We start from the raw sequence: 19,996 nt of genomic DNA on the forward strand, positions 1-19,996 counted from the left end.
CGATATCAGTTTTATCGATGTTTCGCAAAGATTTTCGGATTCGCGTATTTATATCACAGAATGTAAAAAGTCCATCATGGCGAGATGTAAACAACATTGTGAATTAAGTCTGTGAAATCCCTGTTTTTTCTACTGAATCTGCATGTGATCAGTGTTTTCTTCATTAGCAGTCATTGGTAACGACATCTATTTAACCAAAACTTATCATGTGACCGATTGTCAAGACCAGATTATTTTTTATACAAGGTATGAAGACACGCAGTTTCGCTTTCTTTCAAAAGTCTCAAAACCTGGTGAAATTTGTCACCCCCACGTGTGTTCAGAAAGGATTTTTGACGATAAAGAATAGAATTTCGGAAATATCTCGATAGGTTTCCATTCCTTATATGTGCGAGAAATAAATTATCTATATTTAGTAATATTTTATCGTGTAATAAAAGCTAAACCGATGCAACCCTAAACTATTACAAAAACACTCGTTTTTTTCTTAAAAAACATTTGTTGAGAAAAAACATGATTTTGTTAATTGTTTGTTCATCAATGAAACCATTGGGCACAAAAAAAAATGCGTCACATGACTCACTGTTCTTGTATTTTACCACTGAAAAAATTGCCAGTTTTCACCAATGGTCACTGTATCTCCCCCTTAATAAAGCTTTAGACCTTTCGTAGTAGTGTTCGTGTATGGATCACAATTACACTACGGATTGTTTGGGCTGTTTTCTCGACTTTTCCTAGTAATGTTAGAAAAGTTGTCGATTATTAAATAGTTTCTATGATGTTATCAATTTTGCGGATTATTTAAGGCGACGATATAGAGTTTTGGGTTAATTAAAAGACATTATCGAGTTTGGGGTTAATTTAGACGACGCTGTCAAGTTTTCTGGTTAGTTTACACAACAACACCGTTAGTACACATCTATATTAATGTCTGAAGAAATAAACTACGCTTCCGGTTCCTTTCCCAAGTCCATATATAAATGTAACCAGAAACTTGCTATATCGTTCAAGCCCATACTGTAACTAATACTAAAGAACAGAAATTTATTATGTTCCTCAAGTTCATAATTTACTTGTAAAATAACGAACCAGGAAATCTCTGCATACTTTAACTCTATTAATATATCGAGGCAAAGTATTATCAAAAACAGCAGTATTTTTACCACAATTTCCGAAAATCTGTAAAAAGCCATAAAGATCAAGGCTTTTAATATCGTTTGTGTTATTATCTAATGGTCGAAAACAAATGAATACAGACAAGTACAAGCTCCGCTTACCACTCATTTGCTTGGCTTAGTCATTTCCATGAGAATGGTAAGGAAATTGCTGCGGGATTTGTCTGCATGATTGGAAACTGCTTAGGGAGTTTATTTGCAGAGATGTATTATTTTTGAGACTATAATATGGCTGGTTTGCTTAAAGTGAAATAGTAGAGGGATATTAATTTGTTATATATAGAAGGGGTGACAGTGTTATATAGGCTCAGCATATAAACCAGTTTAATAAACGGACCCATAATAAACAACAACACGCATGCGCGAACAGCTAAATATTCTCCTACTATGTGGCCAATTCACGTAGCAGAATAAACCACACATACAAATATTGCAGTTAAAATATTTCGTTCCCAAATCACGCCTTTTTTAAATTAAAAGAATATTCATACCTCAGTTGCGAAATGTGTATATTTGTATCAGTTTTAATACGCTGGTGATACATTTATATCATAAAAAGATCAAATTCTTAATTTGATATTTATCTAATTAGGAAAGAGTTTTTGATTTAGTTTGAAATTGCATTGATTAAGCTTATGAACTAGATACTTGGCTCGTCTTATCAAAATTCATTAAAGTAATGATACGTCAAATCGAAATTTCTATTTATTCATTTTACAATAATTATGTTTAAGAAGCTATCGGCAATTTCACATTTCCTTTATGTATCAGCTAATTAAACTGACTACAAGTGATGCTTGTTGTTTTAGATATATGGAAACTGTAGTAAGACTCTGTAGGAGGTGCATTCTAATCTCCTTAGTCTGCATACCTTACAACAAAGTATGTCAATTGACAGCTTTTATCATATCCCATTTACCCCCTGGCTAACACCGTGCAATATGGAGCAGAGTACGTAATACACAGTCTGATAACACATTTAACAGCTGAGTAACAACGTCATAACCTCATCACGCGATTGAGCACGACTAGCCCTCTGATAAAAAAATCATTTTAATTCAGGATCTAAACCATAAGATGCCAATTACATTTTTTCCAGTTACATTATGATAACAAATATGAATGGTAGGTTAGATACACGAAAGGTACCTTCCATAAAATTCAATTTTATTGCGCGTGCAATATAAACACAAATTTCCCAACAGTGTTAGTGATATGAACGCCAGATGTTCCGAGTATGTGGTATATGTGTCAGGAGTGCAGCAGTAATACTTATAACACGATGTACAGATATAAACCAGCTCATAGTCAGCCTGATCACAGTTAATCGGCGAGAAACATTCGGTAGATTGGGGAGATAGTTTTATACTTAGTCCGCATGAACAATGATAATCTGTGAGAAAAATCGGTAGGTTTGAGGAGATAGTTTTATTCTTAGTCCGCATGAACAATGATAATCTGTGAGAAAGAATCGGTAGGTTTGAGGAGAAAGTTTTATACTTAGTCCGCATGAACAATGATAACCTGTGAGAAAGAATCGTTAGGTTTGGGGAGATAGTTTTATACTTAGTCCGCATGAACAATGATAATCTGTGAGAAAGAATCGGTAGGTTTGAGGAGATAGTTTTATACTTAGTCCGCATGAACAATGATAATTTGTGGGAAAGAATCGGTAGGTTTGGGGAGATAGTTTTATGCTTAGTCCGCATGAACAATGATGATACGTGTTAAATAATCGGTAAATTCGGGGATGTAAGTTTATATTTAGTTGGCCTGATCACTAAATACCAGTGAGAAACAATAATGCAGTAGGTTGGGGGAGGATTTTTATGATTTTTTCCACACGACTTTGACATTTATAACAGTTGTTTTTACATGATAGAACAAAGGCCCCATATCAATAATGATCTAGTGATGTTCTAGTTTATCTTTTATTATAAAGGATTAACAAGCACGACGTATAAAACCTGTCACGATACCATTATGTCATTAAGGTGTATCGTAGAGTAGGTGAGAGGTACCACTGCACTGGTGACGGTGCCATAGAAACAGATAAGTATCCTTCATTCTTAATCTGATCTCTTATCTTAAAACAAATAAACAATGTCGGCTCCTGTCGGCCACTCTCTGATTCGCTACACGTAAGTCGTCCAGTTCTTACACTTACTCTCTTAGCAACCGCTACATCAGAACCACCGATTCTCTGTCCCCTTACCTAGTTATTTGTCTCTCCAGTTTTATACAAAGATATCGCTCCTTCAAAACAGAAAATCAGGAAAGCAAACGTCACGGCATCACTGGTCAGAAGAACAACACCAGATGAGGAATTAACCACGGTACAAGAGTCGAGTAGAAATCCTTCTATCTTCATGTAGAAACAAGTGATCGGATTCACAGAAACGAGATACAATGACTGCTGCCGTCGGTTACTTTGTTTAACTAGTTGTGTATGTAAATAAATATTTTATGTTGGAACAACAGAGATCAAAGGTCAAAAATAAGCTCGGAATTAAAATAAATAAAATAAATAACATGTTCGTTATCCTGAGTAGATGGTTTGAATTATATAAATATCGTTAAACAAATTTAGAGTTCTTGGCTTACGCTTTTCATAATCTTTTGTTTAATGCATCACTTGATACAGTTTAACAATTAGTTGTTTTTTTTATTACATCCAACGGTAAAATAAAATAATTGATAGGCTTTTATTGTAGGAAATCAGGAATTTGCTGAAAAAAGGGTTGACAGGGACGCGTCCATTACGAAGTGCGATGAGTTTGTAGAACGGAGCAACAGCAGTGGCTAACCTATCAAGTTATATCTCCGACAAACCGTCAAACCTAAACAGATTGAATAATTATAAACAAAGCAGCAAATCTGTTATTAAATGTCGTCATCTCCTTCAAGACGGAGTAGACAAGTGATGGGAAATACTCCGCGTCCGTCTGAAGTGACACTTATTGTGAGGATGCTTGAGGTTTGCAGTCCTTCATAATGGTACTTGTTATTTCTTGCTTAACGTTCAGCATTTCGAGTAATCGCAAAAACTATGACCAAATGGAATACTGTGATGGGTGCCTTCGTCATGGTATTTCAACGAGGTATCGTTCTAAAGTGGGCATCAGATCCACGCTATCGCACGGAGGCAAATACACCAACACACATACTCGGAAGCACGCATACATAACACACATAGAGGCACGTCTTTAATTGATCATAGCTGTTAATAGGACGTTGGCAAAATTGTAACCAAGCCAAACCTTTACATTACATGGACAGTTGCACCGTAGCAAATGCCGTTTATGGAGTTGTGTTGTACCCATTTTAGCCTCATGAATTTTAGAAATCCTACGTCCAATAAATAGTTTATAAATTCCACCAATTTCAGAAAAATCACAAAAAAATACATTGAATGAAAAAAAGAGAAAGAACTTCAAAAATAAATAAATAATGTTATCTATTGAAGATCACGTGTGTGCTTTTGAGGATATTCGAAACGTTCTCTTTTAACGTGCAAAGTATTTCAAATCTAATTCTCCGGTTTTTCTCGATATCTTTTATATTTCTCCATTGAAATATCACCAAACCTCGTTTTACAGATTCCAAAATTTCAATGCACTATGTTGGCAATACAAACATGTGCTCATGTAAAGCTAATTTGGATTGGATGAAAACTAAGATGCAATAACTAGCAGGTTTAATTGCATACTGAACCGTTCTTAAATGTTAGCATCTATTTTTGATGAAATAAACATCCGCAAGCGCATATATGCTCGGTCAGAATCAGATTAGCTTGACAATCAGAAACAATAGTGTAAACCTGTTTACGTAATTAACAGTTGCATCAAACATCTGCGTTCTGTTATAAACGTTTTTTTATAGACAGACAAAAATACCCATAGACAAATCATCATTGTTATGATCTGTCTGGTGTGGAGGGATTACTGTTTTTTGCGGGTTCATCATTATATCACTCAACAAATGTTTTTATCCTTCATGCTACTTTACATATTAGATCTCGTCAAGATTAATCTATCGTCATAATTCATTTGGTTTAAGAAAATCAGATAGCGATTTTTTTTCGGATAATTACGTATACATACGAAATATACGGATTGAACCGTATGATGTTTTAAACTTTGCCTCTTACTGATGAAAATATGCGTTGTTATACATGAATGATTGTGCACAATTTGTCATCAAATCTTGTGTACCTATTTACGTATCATCAATGCTTGTGTACATTTAAATTTGTCATCACACTTTGTGAACCTTTAAACGTACAGTGTTGTATCATCAATTCTTGTATACGTCACATTAAATATTGTGTACATTTATATTTGTCATCAAATTTTGTGAACCTTTAAACGTACAAAGTTGTATCATCAATTCTTGTATACCTTTTAACGTCACATTAAATATTGTGTACATTTTAACGGGTTGTCAATCCTTGTAAACATTTTTACATGTCATGAACCTTTGAACGTGTCATTAACTCTTCTGTACCTGTTAAAAAGTCATCAATGTTTGTGTACCTTTCCAAGTGTTATAGATCGACTAACCTAATCCAAACTATCTTTGATTAAGGTTATTTTATATTTTATTTTTATTTAAAAAAAACTCTTTTAACAACAACAACAATTACAACAACACATTTGATGAATTAGTGAAACGCTATCTAAATGTGTGCCTGAGCAGAAGTATATGAATATGTGTGTCAAGGTATCTAATACATTCACGTTATGGTTTTATCATCAATACTTCCGAATCATCTCCTTGGCAACACCTCTCAATGGCCGCATATCCCTTCCACGGTTCGTTAACATCATACATACACTGTTAGTAACAACATATTTAGCTCACAAACTACAACGACCCAACGGAGCCAGGCATTGTTAGCTTTATCGTTCATTAAGCAAATTATTGAATCATTGCTATTTTCTTAAGCGTGTAAATAAAAGCTTTTATCTGCAAGTCCTCATGTCTATAACAATCACTATGAGGAAAACATAAAAAAACATTACTCTTCAAAATTTCGGTTAGAAAAACACATTTTATTAATTTAAACTGATGAAGTTGACGATACTGACAAACCTAGATTTAGGATGATTGCAGGAATCAACTGATTAGGCTGGGCGGGCGATTATAGAGGGCGCCCTGGGTGCATTACCCTTCTAAGTACAGATAACCCTATCTAAACACATGATGCGTCAATCATCATTGGGAATCCGTAAACGATCACCGACACGTTTCGCCTCATCTGATGATAATATTAATTTCCGTTCACCAACAGAAGGCTAATGATAGATGCTGATGTTTTGAAAAACCCGTTTTTTGGGGTTTTTCGCCGTGTAAGTGAAGAACATTTGTCTCGGAAGCCGTATACATGTTTTGTTTTTCCCGGGGTTTGTTTATGTGTAGTTTGGTTACGTTTTTGTCGTGAAAATATCTGAGAATTGAATGCCTACCTAGTGACACACTATTCATTAAAATCATGCAGATGTGATCATGAAAATCCATGATGATACAAGAGGTCCAAAACGCAAAAGACTCGTGAATTACAACAGTGACAAGTCAAAAACGTAAACGTTATAATTCTGTCGTCCCGTGACGACCGAAAGTCATATAAAACAAGAACTTATTGTAATGGGGACCATTAGAGAAATCCCCCAAACTGGCCCCATAGTTGCAACTGTTGAAAAAATGTCTTGCAAAATTAGGCACTCACCCTAATGCTCGTGTGTAGTTTAATTGTAATTCAACGTATATAGTCTCTGAGAAATCACTAGGACACGATTTTAAGTCGGAAGACGAAGAAGGAAAATGAAGAAGAACAAGAAGAAGAAGAAACGGAGTAAAAATAATAAGCCCCCAACTTTGTCTGGGGGACTTGATTATCACCAACATGTGTGTGTATTATGCCGCGGCTGTCCCATCTTAAAAGGGAAAGTGTTGCTGGCATTCTCCATGATGGAGTGTCGCCACGTCATGTCGTACGATAATTCGGTTGTAATGCGAAGACAAAGAACCTATTGCTATATCGTCGAGTTGGATCGACGTCCGACAGTCCACAAAACGGCAGGCCCAGTCAACGACCGCTCGGGAGAACCACCGTATACGGCTGTTGAATTCGCGTAATCGCAGTATTTCTGTGACACAAAGACATTGCTTGATCTTCGTGTACCTGTCAACACCATCTGATACCGCTTTAAACTTAGCCCGGCGACTTTACTAAGGGGCTATTGAAACACAACATCACCGTAACTGTACTCGTTCAAACCGTCGTTGGGTGTTATGCTGACAAAACAATGTTATTTAAGGACAATACATCGCTTGTCACGAGGTGAGTAAGGCGTAGTCTGAAGACGTTGGGTGAACGCTTTTCGAACTGCTGTGCGTTGGACGTCGTTAGAGACCGTCAGCTGCCGCAACGCTGTTTTCGGCACAACCGTTGAGTATACGAGGTACTTCCTCCGTCACTTAAGGTTATTAGACTAACCCCGCGTTAGAATAGAATCAATTCATCAAGGCAATTCATCTTGGTTCGTGACAAATATGTTTACTAACCCTTCGATGGAAAAACTGAAACCAAGTTGAATACCATTGCAAAAAAAAAAAGGATTATCTCCACTACTAATGTGTTTTTTTTTTGTTTTTTGTTTGCCGAGTAAACTTTTCCCCGGAGGTCGTAAACGTATAGTATATTTGTCACAGAATTCGTATACGTGTAGCTCACTTGTCACAGGTAGACTGTTTCGAAAGTCGTATACGTGAGTTTGTTTGTCCCGGAAGTCGTATACGTGAGTTTGTTTGTTCCGGAAGTCATATACGTGAGTGTGTTTGTACTTGAAGTCGTATACGTGAGTTTGTTTGTCCCGGAAATCGTATACGTGAGTTTGTTTGTTCCCGAAGTCATACGTGAGTGTGTTTGTTCTGGAAGTCGTATACGTGAATTATTTCGTCCTGGAAGTCGAATACGTTTAGTTTATTCGTTACTGAATTTTTATACGTGCAGTTTATCTGTCCGAAAGTTGTATATACTTTTCGTATGGATTACTTTCCAAGTTGTTCCTGAAGTCGTGTACAAGTTAAATGTTTAGCCAAGAAGTCACAAAGGTGTAACATGTTAATTTCGTCATGGGCATTTGTGACGTCATTTTATTTATATTTATGGAAAAAGTAGAGGACAATATTTCATATAGGTTTCTAAACTGTTTAGTTAATTTTTACGCTATTGTGATTGTTTTAAATTATTCTTTTAACTGACTTTGTTAAGGGAAGTACGTAACACACGACAATTACATTTGTACAGATCCTATAATTCTACTACCCTTCCGGTACATCTTGTATCGTCACCGGGTTTTAATACGGGATCATGGAACTTAATTACTGACTACTCACTGACGAAACACAGCAATGGTCGTCCACAGTAATATCTAAATAAGTGTCAGACCGAATACTTTCAAATTTAGTTCTCTGTTTTATCAGCAAAGCGGCGTGATATACGTCGTAACAATTTTCGTTCCTGTGTTTTTGCACGGTTATTCCATGTTAATGTTTGATAATTGTTGTCTTCAGACTAAATATTGCCGATACCCAAGTTTGTTTCCATTCTTAAAACCATTAGATTAAACATACGCGATGTAAAAGTAATGTTATCGAGTTTAAGTTCTAATTTTGTCCAGTAAATTACGAGGAAGCAAGAGAGTTCTAAAAGTACTGTGTACTGACCAAGCTACAATGATGAAATCACTAGCAAAGCTTGATAATAATTGCGTCAAATCATTTTTGAAAATAAAGCAATCAAATATTATTTCCTCTTTGTTATGTATACTTGTATATTTATGATTCGTCAATATACTATGGACATGTAAACAAAACAACAACAGGTGGATGGTTGGTCAGTTTATTGTTGTATAAACGTATACTTCACATTTCAGTGAACAATTACAGCGCAGATTGTATAATTATAACTTCGCATAATTACGAATTATATTGTATGAAGAAAAGTGATGGAATCTGTGATACATTTGTTTTGGTGAATAACTCTAAAACTGCTTTTTTTTCTGTTCGGATTTTAATTTGAAGAAAGAAAAAAAGAAAGTTGCAGGTAAAGGAATAACAGATAAATACCAAGTTATTGCTATTAAGTTATTGCATCTCGTTCTGCTGAGGTTTGCTGGGTATAAAAACCATTGGGTCCCGAGATAACAATTATGGCAATTTTATGGTTAGATAAATCCCCGACTCCATCGTAGGTATTATGAAGTTGAAGTTTAGAAAAATGCAAGTAGTAATATATCATCTGCATGTTTATTTCTGAAATCTAAGTTTACTTATTTTCAAATTGCTGTGAAAATATCATATCTGTGAACTGTTTCAGTTCGTACATATATATATATATAAACAACAGTCTGGAGAGTCACCTTTGCGAGATGAAAGTACTAAAGACTCGATGTTGATATTTTAATATTATTATTATTTTTTCGTCTGTAAGGATCATTTAGCTGCTTTTATAATATTGGTATATATATAAGAGACGTAATAATCATGAATATAAATGATGGCAAGTAAAAAATGTCAAATATATCTACGTAACAAAACTACGGACGTACATAGACACTGATTGTATAACTCCGTTATAATACTAGCAGATATTGAGATGGAACGTAATCACAGTTGATGTAGGTAGAACCAGCTAGTGTTGGCATGGACCATTACACACACTGTACATTTAGAAACTTTTCTTTCATAACCAAATAAAAAACATATTATCGTTTAGCTCAGTGGAATTTGACTAGGCTCATATTTTCTGATTCATTTTAAAATCGTATTGGAAGGGTTCTATGACATGGGGGAAATAACTAACCAAGTTCCATCTCCACGAGAACAATATCCCATAGCTTAAATTAAAATAAATATTATAAGCTGATATTACTTTGAACAACGATTTTCTCACCGGGATAACACATTCCATCATAAAACACCCATGCATGTTTGTATATACTAGATATACATATCTTCATCATTATCAGATATTACAAAAGTCCCCTAGTACATATAACAACAGGTCCCTAGTACATATTACAAAAAGTCCCTAGTACATATTACAACAAGTTCCTAGTACATATTACAACAAGTCACTAGTACATATTACAACAAGTCCCTAGTCTATATTACAACACGTCACTAGTTCATATTACAACAAGCCCCTAGTCTATATTACAACACGTCACTAGTCTATATTACAACAAGTCCCTAGTACATATTACAACAAGTCCCTAGTCTATATTACAACAAGTCCCTAGTACATATTACATTACTCTGAACACGTTATACAAAGTTAGTAGACATCGTGTTATAATGAGAGTTCCTGCGATATCAAACCTAACACCGCTATTGGCTTATTTGTATAATGTCAGTTTATCCACCCTGTGACAAATCATGCTTTGTCCAAAAACACTTGTATGTTTTATATATACATATGTTTTTACATTATCTACTGGTTTAAATTAAATTCGTTGTCTCCTTTGGTGCATTGCCTTTTTTCGTTTTGAATGTCTGCAGTTCTTTATAGCGATCTCCTTCGCTGCTGTTCCAGATTCCGTAGCCAAAATACATGACAAACCCTTGATGAAAATATACATATCATTAATCAACACTAAAATGAACAGCTGACCACTTATTATTATACGTAAATATCTTTCAGAAAACATTGTTTAACTGCAATAGTTAATTTTTATTTTTTTTTAAAGTTTGCAATGTTTTATGTAATCAAAACAATACACATTTTATCTAAAGTAATATACAACTTTACAAACTGATCACAGTAATGTAGCTGAATAAGGCATAATACACCTGGTAATAATTGAATAAAGCAAATTGAGGTGGCTCTTACATTATAAAGCTAGAAAGTACCTGGTTCTTAACTAGTAAAAACAGGATGTTCCTTGTCCTTACCAAACAAAGGTTCTGGTTCTTTCCTAAAAAGCATGAAGTTTCTTGTTCTTACCTTCTCAAGATTGAAGTTTCTCGTGCTTTTCTTATGAAGTTTGAAGTGGCTCGTTCTTACCTTAATGAGCTTGGAAGTTCCTTGTTCTCACCTAATCAAGTTTGTAGTGAAGTGAAGCACCTGGTTCTAACCTATCAAGGCATGATAAGTGATACCAACCCCCCTTGTATTCACATATTGAGACCCACCGTTTATACAAAATTAGGTCCCCTTCACCCAAGAATGCTTTAGACTACATATGGACATAATCCTTTCATTCCTACAGAAGAAGTATTCAAATTCTATTCATCCACTTTGGCCCTGCCTCTCTGCCAAAAAGGGGGTTAAAACTCATCGTTTATACAAAATTGGTTCCGCTTCACCCAAGGGGGCTTCATCCCAAATTTAATCAAAATCCTGTCATTCCTACAGAAGAAGAAGGATTTTGAAGAATTTGCTACGTTTCCCCTATTGGGCCCAGCCCCTCAGACCCAGGGGGGCCAAACCCAACATTTATACAAAATTGATTTCACTTCCAAATATGATGCTACCGTTCAAATTTGGTCTAAATACCTTCATCCCAACGGAAGTAGAAGGAAATTAAAACTATTCCTCTACCTCCCTTATTGGGCCTGCATCTCTGCCCCAAGGGGAGACACATCCACCATTTATATAAAATTGAGTCCCCTTGGCCCAAGGATGCGCCAGACTCAATTAGGATAAATCCCTTAATACCTACGGTAGAAGAAGGATTTCAAAGGTTTTACCTCTATTTCCCCTATTGGGCCCCGCTCATTTGCCCCCAGGGAGGCCACACCCACTGTTTATACAAAATCGAGTCCTTTTGGCCTAAGGATGCTCCAGACCAAATGTAGTCAAAATATACTTTGCCGTTCAGGACTAGTAGTGTTTTAAAAGAAAAGTTGACAGACGGACGGACGACGGACGCTGCGGTATGACATAAGCTCACCATGGTCCTTCGGTCCAGGTAAGCTAAAAATAGTAAAAGTAACCTTGACCTTAAAGGCAGTAACCTGAAACGCAAACTTGTTCAAAGTATGGTCATAAATATGTTTTTCAAAAATAGTAACAGTGACCTTGACCTTCAACGTAGAAACCGAAATGCGAACTCGTCCAAGGCATTGTCATACCAAACAGTTGCATGAAGTTTTATGAGATTCCATTCACTAATGAAGTCGCTAGAGTGATGACAAAATTGTTTCTAAAAATGATAACAGTGACCTTGACCTTTAACGTGGAAACCCGAAACGTGAACTCGTTCAAGGCATTGTCATACCAAACAGTTGCATGAAGTTTTATGAGATTCCATTCAATAATGAAGTCGCTAGAGTGATGACAAAATTGTTTCTAAAAATGATAACAGTGACCTTGACCTTTAACGTGGAAACCCGAAACGTAAACTTGTTCAAGGCATTGCCATTCCAAACACCTGTAAGAAGTTTTAAGAAATCCCGATGAGAAATTGAGTCGGTAGAGCGATGACAATATTTTTCTAAAAATAGTACATGTAACAGTGACCTTGACCTTTAACGTAGAAAACCGAAATGCGAACTTATTCAGGGTATTGGCATACTAAACACTTGTATGAAGAGTCATGAAATGCCGTTGAGGAATGAAGTCGCTTGAGCGATGACAAAGTGAAACATACGCGTACATACGTACGTACGGGTGGAATCCTATATCCTTTCGAACTTTCGTTGCGAGCAGATAATAAAGCTTGGAAGTTCCTGGTTCTTACCTAATCAAGCTTGAATTTCCTAGCATTTACCTTGAGAAGTTTGAAGTACCTGGTTCTTACCTGAAAAAGCATGAGGTGCCTGGTTCTTACCTAATAAATCATGAGGTACCTGGTTCTTACCTTATAAAGCATGGGATACCTGGTTCTTACCTAATAAAGCATGATGTACCTGGTTCTTACCTAATTTCCCTAACACAAGTATTTTACCTGCAAATCGATGCTATTTTCATTGTCACGAAAAACAGCATATGTATACTCTGGGATTCGAACAATTACCTTGATATAGTATAACAAATGTGCGTTTCCATTTAATCTTCTACTGGCGGAGAGGAGGTAACAACTGCGCACCCCGATGTCTCTTGATTTGCTGTGCTGAGGGGTATGTCGTGCAATAGCGGAGAAGGCGATTATAAATGGGAATCGTAGGTCTGGGATAAGTGCGGATAACTATATCATTCTTTACTAGGCTGATATATTGATATCTGACATGTTTTGCTTCAATTGAAGATCCGCTCGTACATCTGTATAATATTAACTGATCACTGAATCCATTCAGGCGGATAATTACTCTCCGATAATCCTAATGACAAAACCTGTTTACAACCATGAACTGTTTTCTAGGCTGATAGTGATACTAATTGAGCCGGTTTTAGGAATCTGCCTTTAAAATACTTCCTTTTATCTCGAGATTGTCTCCGATATTGCCGTGCACGAAGTAACTAAGGACAGGTGATAGCAAGATTTCCCCGGAGCCTTAGCCAGATTAACACCGGTATCTAGGTAACAAACAGTAACCATGTCAATTTCAGCTTCAAGAAATTATAAGGTCCAAATTACACACGATCTTTCAGGTAAATAATGGATGGTAAACGGAAGTAATAAATCTGATGTGGCTTTCCGAGATATTATACCTTGTCATATTTCATTGATGATATCATTATAATTCGATATATCCTGTTAGGTACATACAGCTATACATTGATACTGAAGTTAGGCATATTGGCGCGATAAAATTTAGTGAATGGCATGTACATGCCTTCGACATTGTCATTTGAAGCGGCACTAATTGAAAGGTATAAAGATTTTTTCTGAACGTTAATAAATCCCATAATAAACCACTGGGCTTCCCTACCACTAGGTTTAATTAGCGGAAATGTATTACAAAACAACACGTCTATTACCAATGTAGACTGGCCACTGTCTCTAGAATATTGAAGTATTAAGATTTTTTTTTAACTCAAAACATTTTGATCACTTAGATGTCCGATTCCAAGTTCTAAACTAGGGGGAGATAAGCTAGTAGTAAAATGCAGCTAAGAAATTCTTCATAAAAACTTAGGGGCTGGTAGCCAGTCTATTACCGATGCTATGATTTAAAAATCGCAAGCTGGCATACAGACGGTGAAGAAAGACATCATTAATATCATTGCGTCATCTATCGTCGTGACAAGATGTAAAAAAAACCAAAAAAAAAACCCCACCACAACAATAAATACTTGAGTGTCAGCAAACCTAATTGCAAACTCAAATCGCGAAAAAGGTTTGAGCAAGGAAAGATTTACTTTGCAACCTTTAAAGAGGTACAAGGTGAATAAGACCAGGTGTTCGGGAAGAGAAACGTCTTCTTTCACGACGACACCTGTCATGTCAACCTGGTTCAAACAAAGAAATAGCACATCCTGATATTATGAAATTATGAGGTTAATCAAAAAGATCGAAACTTCATTTCACACAGAGAAACGCATCTAATTTCCCACTGAGATTGAGATGACGACCATAAAGTTGTCCGTAGTCTCCATCAACCTACATTTCTGGAAAATGTGTCTGTCAGCAATCGACATCCATCACGAAAACTGTGTCTGTCAGCAATCGACATCCATCACGAAAACTGTGTCTGTCAGCAATCGACATCCATCACATAACTATGACATTCTCAGCTAGGTTTTGAGTACCGAATCAACAGCGACATGTAAACACCGAACATTGATGAGATTGGTGTAGTTATAAGAAGAAAGGGAAAGTTCACGGACGTGAAATCCCAATAAAGTGGTATTTATCACTAACAATATCACAGTTAGGTTGTATATATATCATTGACGTCACAATAAGAAAGTACAAACAATCAATGACTGGAGTGAATAGTGACATTCCATTACAAAACAAACAAGTTAAAACATAAAACATGTTTATTCATCGACGATGAAAAATATGTATAACAATCTTTGGTATTAAAACAAGTTTCTGTGATAAAAGCTACACATCTAGCACCAACAATAAATCAACTTTACATCACAACGCTCGTAGATATGTCTGTTCGTTCCTCTTTCTCATGAATGTCTTATTGGCTATTATCTAATGAATAATTCATATGGGGTATTTCATGTTACTCTACTTGCTTGCAAATGCGTACAAATAATAATTTAACATATATAATCCATCTCCTTTTGAACGCTACCCCCTTTATTACATGTAGCATTGCCCCCTTCGTTCAATGCTGATGTAATACTTTAACTAATTGTATAGTTAATTTTAGAAGTTTTGGTATTCATAGGACGACGCGTCGTACATAGTAAAAGTGGAATTCCGCTGAACAATATTTAAATAATAATAAATACGTCATACCATGCGAAAGGTTGAACAGACGTTGAATAACGCTCATTAACCGAAGCTGGGTACGGCTGATAGGTATTACCTTCGACATTTTATTTCGGACCTCGGGTATAGGAAATGTGTGACTTATTATCAGCAGGCTCTCATTGAACAACAGTATAACGTTGTTTGTAGCAAAATATTTTGACAATAGTTTCTAGATAAGTAAAAGAATGATGACATTACATTCTAGCATATATTAGATATTGCTAGCTCTTATATTCTAAACATCGACTTTTTTTAGCAAAAAAATCAAAGGGAATTTTAACATAGGTCACGTATTAAAACCTGCGTATAAGTACGTGAACAGACGTGGATATTTTGTATTTAACAAATTAACATGTGTATTATTTAGGACAACCGTGGATGCTAAATTAATATCAATTACTTAACATGAACAACAATTTAAACAATTAAAAAACAATATATAGCTATAATAAAACATAACACTTCGGTATCAGCATTACATCGTAAGACATTCAGTTTCAGCATTACTTCTTAAGACATTCAGTATCAGCATTACTTCTTAAGACATTCAGTTTCAGCAGTATATCTTACACATTCAGATTCAGCATTACTTCTTAAGACAATCAGTTTCAGCAGTATATCTTAAGACATTCAGTTTCAGCATTATATCTTAAGACAATCAGTTCCAGCAGTATATCTTAAGACAATCAGTATCAGCATTACTTCTTAAGACATTCAGTTTCAGCAGTATATCTTAGACATTCAGTTTCAGCATTACTTCTTAAGACAATCAGTTTCAGCAGTATATCTTAAGATATTCAGTATCAGCATTACATCGTAAGACATTCAGTTTCAGCATTATATCTTAAGACATTCAGTATCAGCATTATATCTTAAGACATTCAGTATCAGCATTATATCTTAAGACATTCAGTATCAGCATTTTATCTAAAATAAATCAGTAAAAGTATTTTATCTATAAACGGTTAAAAAATCATTGTTAAAATCCTATACAGTCCACTCTTAAGTACAATAAAAGTTAAAATTGCAAAAACATCCTAAAAACTCCTTCCGAATCACTGACTGATATCGTTCAGTCAAACGTATGTATACGGTATACCGAGCGATTCTCACTGCAGTTTAATTTTGCCTTTTTAACTCTTCTGCAATATGGGCGAATTTACCATGACAGCGAATATTAGTACACAGTTAACCCTATATAGTATTTACATGTAAAGGGCGATATTTACACAAGGCGGATAGAGATACTTACATGGATGGACGAATATTTTACTGAGCGAAAGTGTCCCGGAATAGATTTTGCATTTATATAGTAATAGCATTGGCGCCATCGTATTTTCGTATAAAAACCCAATCCGACATAATCTGTGCAATGTATAGTATACTTGATGACATTTATAACAACCATGTTAAAAAAATAGCGGAGTACTTTGGTTGGTTAAATTAATGATGTGAAATCATACCAGATACTGTAAAAGAGGAATACGATTTACTTTCTAAAATCATACATCACTTATTAACAGATTATCCTCATTTTTTTTGTCAACGCTAAAGTGCTGCAAGGTTTTGTTGTGAAGGTCGTATGCTCTAAAACGGTATAACGGCCAACAGTTCGGTCACCATAGTATATGACAGCAGAACTTATTTCGAAAGAGAAATATAGAATGAAAAAGGCAAGCACGTTTCTTCATAGAAACTAAATGAACGTTTGTTTTGAAAAAAAATAGAAAGTAAAAACAATTAATTATCTTCCAAAATCATCGTTAAAAACAAAACAAGAACACTTCGTGGGTTAACAAAAATCACACGGGATAAGAAATAATCGTTCGGAATCGTTAATGTATACCGTTAAAAAAAAATATTGTTATTATTTTTTTTTAATTTTTTTTTTTTCCTTTTTTTCCTAGACGCAATTTAAAGTGTGTCATCCTAGAGCAATTAACATTGACTGTAGCGTCACCATAATATATACTTCATATCAGATCCAGTTTAAGCATTTGCTTTTGATGAGGAAATCTGGGAACATGCATTTAAACTAAACTTTTCTGGATTTCAATTTCTCTATTTCAAGAAGAACAACTTTCGAACTTGATATAATTTGGTCCTCGAAATACAAGTGATGATCTGGTTGCTTAGAAAAGCCGATTATCGGTGAAGACTATTTTGCGGAATGTGAGTCAGCTGTCAACCAAACAAGTTAGTTTCTGTTCTGTCGGGTTTCTGTTCTATCGGGTATCGGGTTTCTGTTCTATCGGGTTTCTGTTTCTGTTCTATCTAGTTTCTGTTTCTGTTCTATCGGGTTTATGTTTCTGTTCTATCTAGTTTCTGTTTCTGTTCTATCGAGTTTCTGTTCTATCGAGTTTCTGTTCAATATTTATAAACTTCAACGCTATCCTTCATTTCAGGTAATAAAAACATGTAATGTCCATTGATATTACATGTATCAAGAAATGTATGTTGAAGTCGTTATCTAAAGACGTTACTCGTAACATCTTAGAATGCATTTCAAGAATAGGGGAACAAATCCTTTTTCTTGCTTCATCTTCTGTACAGAAGAGTAAAATATACTCCAAATCGAAATAGCTTCGAAGTGAAATTCCTCATCGCGATATTGTCCGATTGAGTAGCACCCTTCAACATTTTCTTCTACATGAAACCGAAGGTAATTTGTAAGATGTCATACTCATAATGGTTAGCATTATCATCTGTTCAAATAGGAGGGGAAGCAACTCGTACTTTTTAAAAATATCTGCAGAATTATTGAAGAACTCAATGGGACTCTGATTTTTTTTATTATAATTTAATGTGATGTTCCATGCAATTCAAATGCCATTTATTTACCCAATTCTTCCCCCCATCCCCTACCCTTCTAAAAAACACAAACAAAAATAAATACAGAAAAAAACAATAGAGTTTATAACCTATGTTGTAGAATTGTAAAAGGAAACGTCACTCCTAACGAGATCAGTAACGACGTAAGTTTAGCAAGATACAGCGGATATTACGAGTATCGCGAATAAAACCACGATATCTTCTGCTATACGAGTAATATATATAGGGTGTTTGAACGACGACTACGTCACTGTATCAATACAGTTAGGGATTGTATAGCGTTATCGTTGGCGTCATGTGGTGATGACGCACTGCAGCATGACAACAAGGGCTACTCAACGTCATCCGGTCGTTTTCTACTATTATCTGGTATGATTTGGTTATATAAATGGTATAAGCTGTGTCGTTATATGAGTATCTAGTGTATGCATACATATGAGTATCTAGTGTATGCATACATGTTATACCAAATCAACCACGTACTGTATTCTAGCATCTCATCAGCCGTATCTGATCAGACAATCTGTGACTCTGAATAAAGTGAAAGTATCGTTCCGATTGGCAAATATCAATATATCATTTTACACTGCGGTAAATATCGCTTTCAATATTTGTCACAGTGTGATATACATTCGTTTTATCGAGTTGAATACAATTGACATCTGGCAAAAATGTAATTTATTTAAATATTGCAGGTATTTTGGCATATTGGTCCTCACAACGTAACGTTTTTACCAATACCCTACTAATTTGAATTCATAAGGGTTGATATCCTTAAGTCCCAATTTGGCCCCAAAACCATACAACGTAATTCTTAAAAGGTTACACATCGTCCAATTTAATTATTAACAACATTAACTGTAATACAGACAATTCTAACAAATAAATTTCTGTCATGCCTTTACTTGAAACACGGAATGAGATTGCTATCCAAGTCCGTGCTTCCAACCGTGTTTCGAAAACACTTTAAACTATATTAAGCCATTTCTTTAAACATGTCAGACCAATTCAAAGAATTAAATGTATTTTTAAAACATTTCTTCGAGCAGACCATTTTGAAACTATGAGATATTTCTGGTAACCTTCATGAATTATCTTAGTTTGTTAACCAATATGATAAGCGAATTTATGTATATTATGTCACACCATCCTCCGGGTTCGAATAAAAACCATTCGTTTACGCTTTTTGAGAGAATGTGTCCAATATCGATTTTTACGCTTCAGAAGTCCAATATTGATTTATTCTACTGATTTTAAAGTTCTTTCTCGTCAATATATTTATAGAAGAATAGTAAACCTTATAAGGTTTACTTTTCCTAATGATTATGTATATGTTTTTACACAATTCCAACTGCCTGACTGAATAATGATATAAACTGATAACACGTTTACATCATAGTGTTGTCCCCACTAGGTATATACCTATGTAAGTAACAGACAGACACGTTTATATCACAGTGTTGTCCCCACTAGGTATATACCTAGGTAAGTAACAGACAGACACGTTTACATCATAGTTTTGTCCCCACTAGGTATATACCTAGGTAAGTAACAGACACACACGTTTATATCATAGTGTTGTCCCCACTAGGTATATACCTA

General features: G+C 35.2%; 1 protein-coding gene across 1 annotated transcript in view; it reads right to left on the bottom strand.

The window, feature by feature from the left end:
• Positions 1-9,071: 9,071 nt before the first annotated feature.
• Positions 9,072-19,996, bottom strand: part of LOC110460398 (high affinity cationic amino acid transporter 1-like) — a 34,539-nt gene continuing 23,614 nt past the window's right edge. Inside the window, exon 15 of the mRNA XM_021513275.1 lies at positions 9,072-10,804. Within this exon, the coding sequence (XP_021368950.1) occupies positions 10,683-10,804 (122 nt within the window). The 3' untranslated portion in view covers positions 9,072-10,682. The remainder of the gene's footprint in view (positions 10,805-19,996) is intronic.

Source organism: Mizuhopecten yessoensis, unplaced genomic scaffold (genome assembly GCF_002113885.1).
Source record: "Mizuhopecten yessoensis strain PY_sf001 unplaced genomic scaffold, ASM211388v2 scaffold10383, whole genome shotgun sequence".
Lineage (NCBI taxonomy): Eukaryota > Metazoa > Mollusca > Bivalvia > Pectinida > Pectinidae > Mizuhopecten > Mizuhopecten yessoensis.